This window comes from Habropoda laboriosa, unplaced genomic scaffold, assembly GCF_001263275.1.
Source record: "Habropoda laboriosa isolate 0110345459 unplaced genomic scaffold, ASM126327v1 scaffold84, whole genome shotgun sequence".
Classification (NCBI taxonomy): domain Eukaryota; kingdom Metazoa; phylum Arthropoda; class Insecta; order Hymenoptera; family Apidae; genus Habropoda; species Habropoda laboriosa.
The window spans coordinates 1222643-1229684 of NW_017100202.1; the positions used below are offsets into that span (position 1 = coordinate 1222643).

General features: G+C 36.0%; 1 protein-coding gene across 1 annotated transcript in view; it reads left to right on the plus strand.

The window, feature by feature from the left end:
• Positions 1 to 7042, plus strand: part of LOC108570447 (alpha-tubulin N-acetyltransferase-like) — a 23895-nt gene extending 16853 nt beyond the window's left edge. Inside the window, exons 4-8 of the mRNA XM_017932310.1 lie at positions 2472 to 2613; positions 4184 to 4289; positions 4412 to 4499; positions 4869 to 4915; positions 6576 to 7042. Of these exons, the coding sequence (XP_017787799.1) occupies positions 2472 to 2613; positions 4184 to 4289; positions 4412 to 4499; positions 4869 to 4915; positions 6576 to 6858 (666 nt within the window). The 3' untranslated portion in view covers positions 6859 to 7042. The remainder of the gene's footprint in view (positions 1 to 2471; positions 2614 to 4183; positions 4290 to 4411; positions 4500 to 4868; positions 4916 to 6575) is intronic.

Below are 7042 nucleotides of genomic sequence, written 5' to 3' on the forward strand. Positions count from 1 at the left end.
CAGCCCTTAAAACAGTTACCAGCCTCTTTGAAACTTTCAAATTTTCATTTATCCTCCGATTCTTTCAAATTCCGTCACTTCTGCGTGAAGCATAAGTTATTTCGAATAAAGCGAATTTATTCGTTATCCGAAGGAACTTTTGCCCGATAACGGTGTTACAGCCGTTTCAACGTGGGTCGCGTTTGATTAACATAAATTTCTCGATCGTTTCACCTCGTCCCGTTCAATTTCGTTTGCCCGCGAGAAATTTTTGCGAAATGACAATGTTTCGCAAGATTCGACTTAACGAGCAACAGCCTGGTTTTGCGCAAGATTTCCATGGAAGTGGTTTAGATCAAGATCGCCGGGACGCGTTTCTGCTTTTACTCGGGAAGTAATTATGTCTCGTTTACACCGTGGACACGATTCTCATCCTGTGCGTGTGGGCGGTTAGTAATTTCGTACGTGATACACAAGCTCGTGAAACCCGTTCGTTCTTTAAAGATTCGTTCGCATACCTTCATCTAGCCAGACTTCCGCTCATTTCCCTGTCTTCGATAACAAGCGTGTCTGGCAACGTGTTACGATAACATCCTAATGCCTTGATTGATGATACACTTAAAGTGAAATTTTAATATAGAATTCCTGGGATTTAAATAGTTAAGTCTTATACTTTATTGTATATTAAAATTTCTTAATTGAGAATTTGAAAAAAAAAAAATGCATTGTTAGCGTGGAAATATTGTACGTGCATCCTATTGATACTCGTGAAAATAAAAAATTCTAATATCAGGTGTGAGTAAATGAATTCTTCTCAAAATTAGAGAAGTGACATTAAAAATTCACATTTTCAGTTGAAATAATTATAATTTTTATTTCACCATCGCAAGCATATGGAAATGGAAATTTTGGAAACTAGGAAACTGTAATTTTTCAATACCTACAATTGATAACAAAAACGAAAAATTTCTACTTTTTTAGGTTATATCATAAACATGCTGTTTTTATGAAACATTGTAAGAAACCTTAACGAACGAATACGAATTATAAAATAAAATTGCTAAATAAACATGCTTGTGTCCTATGGTCTCCTTCAATACGTTATTAGAAATTTGTTTATCTTCACGAATGTAAACAAGATCGTATTTTTTTCCCCCCGCAACAATCGCGGAAAGAAGAAACGGCAAATGGCGCCGGGCTAGAGTGATATAAGAGGCAACATGTCACTATTTCAGTACCGTTACGAGTGCCGTCTAAATGAAGGATTTCTTATTTTTCCGTGCAGTTGGAACAGCACGCAGACCGTAACGTACAACCAAACACAAAGGCAGACCTCAAACAGAATAACGACTGATCTTTTTTCTTTTTTTTCGATTACGCCCCTTTCAAAGTCCCTACAACCTGTTTCTTACACACGGTCATCGATCGATACTCATTTTCCCTTGATTTCACGTGAAACGTCGTTAGTGGCGGAGTAAAGTTCGCCAAACGAAATCGTGGATTGCGTGCAATCCACTAATCACCATTTCTAAGCTAACTGTACGCCTAACTGTCTCTTGTCGAACGTTACTCCGTGAAACTTTCCCAAGATGCATTTATTTTTTCTGCTTTGCGTTGAAAGAAACTTGAGAAATAACGATTAATCTCGGTTTTTGTTGAAATTTTTTTTAAGTCTTTACTTAAGTTTCCTTTCTTTCTTGTTTTCGTTGCGCGGTGGAATAATTTTTTTTTAATACTGAAGGAAATTTATGATTTAATTTTCGATCGAAGTATTAATTCAAATAATCACCACTGTTCATCTCGATTTTTATCAAAATTTAGAAAATTCTAATTTCTCTTGATTCTATACTTAAGTTCCTTTCTTTTTTATTTTATATTAAACGAAATTGAAGATTTAACTTTCGATCGAAGCATTACTTAAAATAATCATCACTGTTCATCTCAATTTTTATTTTTTCCTCGTTTCCATTGCACGATAGAATAATTTTTTTTAACACTGCACGAAACCTCGAAGATTGTAATTTTCGATCGAAACATTAGTTAAGATAATCATCGTCGCTGGTAAAATTAGAAGCTCGGCTGACCTTTTTCTTTGATATACAAAGGCAATAAAAATATCGAGAGAAAATGCTTGCACGCTTCCAGCGTTAATTTCGTCACTCGTACTCGATAAGAAATGAGTACCGTTCAGGCCACGGTGGCAAATTATTGGACGATCTTAACGAGGAGCGTGACAAAAGGTCATTATGCGTGGGTGTTACGGTCGAAGGTAACCGAAAAGGTGACTGAACTCGTTTAGATCGTTTGCTACGAACCACGTTTCATTCAGTTTGCATGACTTTTATGTCACAATAAAAATAAGAAGAAGAAAAAAAAAATACAAATCATCGCGTTTGGTTTCATTCATTGTAAGAATATCCATTCTTCTCATTCTTCGTTCTTATATTTTATTTCACTGTAATAATCCTTGGAATTATTTGAAATTTTTTCAGGAAGAAAATATTAGGCCTGTGAAACTAGCGATCGATAGACCTTCAGAGAAGTTCTTAGCCTTTCTAAACAAATACCACGGACTCTCGAAGATTATTCCTCAGAACAACAAGTTTGTCGTCTTTCAAGGATTCTTTGACGATGGTACGTGTGCCTATCTTTCTTCTCGATCCTTCACCAGCAAGAAAAATGTTCACAACATCGAGTTCATTTCGAACTAATTCGAAGTTAATTAAGAAAGTATTCGAAAGTAAAGAAGGAACATTAATTAAGAAGTTTCTAATATTTTTCATTTACATTTTTCTTGCTTAATGCGCCCAAGCTAATTAAAGTATATACATACCAGATATATTGAATATTAAGAAGAGAAAAGAAAGATAGAATGATAAATTAATTTATCATTTTTATCTTGACTTTACGTACATTTTACTTAATGAACTTTGTTATCGTTGGAATATGATTGGAAGAGAGAAAATCGGAGAGTCGAAGAGAGGAGAAAATATGAGAAAAACCGAAAATATACCGAAAAGCTGTAAGTAATCTCGAAGATAAAAGGGAAACTACGTAGAAGCTTTGTTCTTTCCACGCTGGACCATCGCCGTGTACTTTTCCACTTTGCGGTCTGTTTTTGCTCCGCAACGTGTCGACAGAGAAACGAAGTTTCGAAGTGTAAAGCTCGTTAAACTGTTGTCTCTAATTACTTCGTCGAAGCGATGAACCTGCGACTTCGTTCATTAACGACCACGCCAGTGGAATTCTCACTAGAATGTATAGCAATCGCTTATCATGTTCGTAAATCATTAACACACGTACAGTTAGTTGCTTCTGATTAAATGAACAACCAGCTTGCTTAACAATCGTATCAGTGAAATTCATCTATTAAAATAATTCACTTGAAAAATTTCTAAAAAGTTTCTACAATAAAATGCGATAAAACAACGAAGAAAGAAAAGATTTTACTTTTTAATTGCAATAAAAAGTGTACACTGGGAAACACAGTTTATCGTCCAACTAAAGAACGATTGCTACCGTTGACGAAAATACATCGTCGATATTTACAATTGTATTAATTTCTCGTTCGTTAAGAAATGTCAAATTTACGGTCCTTAATTCGCTTGCGCAACGATTGTATATCAGTAGCATTTCCAACGATATGAAAATTGGACGAACGTCGCGTCTCGTCTTCAAGGTGTCTCCGTAAAAGTACAAGGTTGCCCACGAGTCCATTGTCGATCTGGTTTCAAGTTAAAGGTACGGGAATGGTAGAACGAAGGTCAATCCGCCTTGCGATTCGTCCTTCGCCGTCATATGCCCTAAATCGGTAATTCTTACCTGGAGAAGTATAAAATCGCGGTCAATGTCATCCTATGTAATAGGCCCTATTATGCGGATCCCCTGATCGATTCGTCGTAGCTGTCCTTAAATGATAAACCTGCTGACTCGGCGGTTTGTCAGTTATGAACGAATAGCTGGTGCAATTTTCTCCACAATTTCGATAATGTACAGCAAGGCAGACTGTCGTTGAATGCTTTTAAATCGTGCGGCCTTACGATAAGAGTATACACTCTAGGAAATTAAGTAGAAATCAATAAGGGAAGATAGATTATGATAGTCGTTGAACGCGACGAGGGACTTCTTTGTCTCGGATGAGCTTTCTTCTGTGAACTAATAGATGATCGTTGTTTATTAATACGATTGGTGTTTTATTTTACAGAACGTCAGGATGTGAGGACAAATAGATACAGTTTACCACCGAAATCTTCCATCGATATTGGTACATCCAGCGCGATTCATAATAATTTTGGAATGAGTAACCCTAAGTATGTATTTTTTATTCACTAATATTGCTTAGAATTGGTAGTTTTAATGGTTTATTGATGAGATGTAATATTAAGGTTATATGAAAAGATGATCGATCTAATAAATCTGCGTTTTATTTCAGCTTGAACGGGGTCCAATACCCTACATCCGTTTCCCGCACTTCATTCGGTAGATACGCCGCGGCGCGGCCACCTTGCTCCATGGCCAATGTAAGTACGACACCATAGAACACTGTCGGCCATGGACAAAAGAATGAAAACGAACACAAGCACAATATACGCGATTAAACGGTGTTTTTACATTTAAGATAGGATAATGGAAGCACGTCTTCTGTATTAAAATAGTTTTTATTCAAATGTATCACTTGGAGAGTAATGATAGAAAATGTTAGTTGAAGATTTACAATGTCGTGTAACGATATCTATACAGTTAAAGTTTATTAATAGCTAGCCGCTTGAAAAATGAAAAATCTAGACGCATCTCCTAACAATCCACAACACTGCATAACACTGTGTATAACAAAGCATAATAACATTTATAACATTCACAACTAAGGGTGCATTAACGCTTTTTTCTAGATAATCCATAACACCGCTGTGCTTGGTCCATCCGCCGAGCGTACTGGGTGAGTAGAATCGAAAGATAGTCATCCAAATCGTTGAACGATACCGCAAAAGCTGCTTTTATATGTTAATTAGCGATTAATTTCTGTGTACCTATTGGAGAGGCTCTCCTGTATGTCTGACGCGTTGAAGTTTTAATTAATTCTTCAATGACCAGATGAATCGTTTTAGATGAATGACAATATTGTTTGAAATTATACAGATGTACTGTTAACAAGTTAAATGTAATATTAGTCGACAGTGATATATGCTAGATTGACAATTTTATAGAATTCAGTTTACTGTATAGCGTGCTTTATCTATCCATTGAGATTTTGAGATACTCGTCGAGTCTGGTCGCTAAAGGGTTAAGGAAAACATGAATAACACGGCAATACGTGGTATAAACGGCTTTCACTATTTTTACACCGAATGTGTACACGCTACCTCTTGCCAGCGCACATTTGAACGCGCTACGAATATATTTCCTGATCCTATCTCTCGTTTAATTTCTCGAATGTTGTCCCCGAGGTTTTGGGTTGAACAAGGTCGTCCTGACACGTCGAAAGGATACGTATAAATATATGGGAACCTGGCTACGTTGCTTTCGTTAGTTAAACAATCTCAAACGATGAAATGTTGACCTTTGTTTTGATATTTATTTAGCTGGCTAACTATAGGTAAACGAACTTGCGTCTTTCGATGCCACGATTGTATTATTGTACTTGAGTGGTATAAAAAAAGTCGTCGGTAATAATGAAATGGTATTGAGATTATTAACTTGTCGCTTTATAATTTGTACATATGAAATATAAAATGGAAATCGTTTATAGGTGTTGTGTAAACGAGAAAATATTGTAGAAATTAGAATAAGTGTAGAACCACGATACTGAAAGTCACATGATATTAAACAAAGTACTATAAAGGATTTTCAATTGTTAGAAAGAACAATTTGGAGTATGAATATCACCTTATTATTTCATTTCGACGACACATTTTTTAACGCACAGATATGATTAATTTATTGAACACATATTTCTCGTTAGATTAATTTTGCGCATGTATGTGTGTACGTACGTTATATTTATTTATTGTGATATGTATCGATTATTTTCAACGGTCACTCGCACCTGTGCATATGATTAAAAAATGTTCACCGAATGTGCCGCATGGACTTTATATTTATTTCCTTTTCGTTGACAGATATTAAGCGATTCCACTCCTATGAAAACACAAGTTCAATATCCCCAAAATCCTCTGCACTCGTCTGGCAACACGTTCTTCTTACTCTTGTTTTCAGAGTAAGTCATTTCTTTTGGGTCACTTGCAAAACTCGTCATTCATGCATGATGTATTTTCTTTTCTCTTCGTTGCAAAGTTACAAAGATGTACTGCTTTATTTTATTTACACAGGTGTATAAAAAGGTTCGTTGCGAAAAGTTTCAACAGTTATTTTGAAATAAATTATGTTTAAAAACCAAGTAATATTACAACAATATTTTTTATATGATAATATTACTCGTTAACAGTATCGTATTTCAATTGATTCGTTGAAATAACTTAGAATATAATCATAGTAATTGTACAACACAGAATTGCACACAGCAAGGAATTATGATTGTGGAATGCATGTTGTTAACGAACGTATTTCCACGACGTCTTCATGGGAAGTTACTTTTTCAGTGAAAAATCGAGCACACTTGCTACAACGCCACCGAAACTGGAACGACCACGCTCGTTGAGCATTTATTCGGAAGAGGAGCAGAAACAACGCACCAACGAACTGTCCACGGTACCAACACCCGCTTTACCAGACCATCAACCGACTCCTCTGGCTACCATTTTACGAGAAACTGAGAAAACTGAAAAGAACGTGAAACCGTCACCAACCTGTGGCCAAGAAGTAGCCGGTACCAATCAGCACACTCGATTAGACCTAAAATTCTATCACTCCCCTTTGTGGTAAAACACAATTGGTACAATGTTAGAAGTACTATATGGGAGAATTATATCATTTGCATGTGCGACAAAAATTATGAAGCTTTACCTACCAGAACCAAATATCAATGGGAGGGTAACTATTGATAAGCTTGACGGTAATTGAGCGACTGTAAAAAGGGACAAATACATTACAATGGAATCTAGGTAAA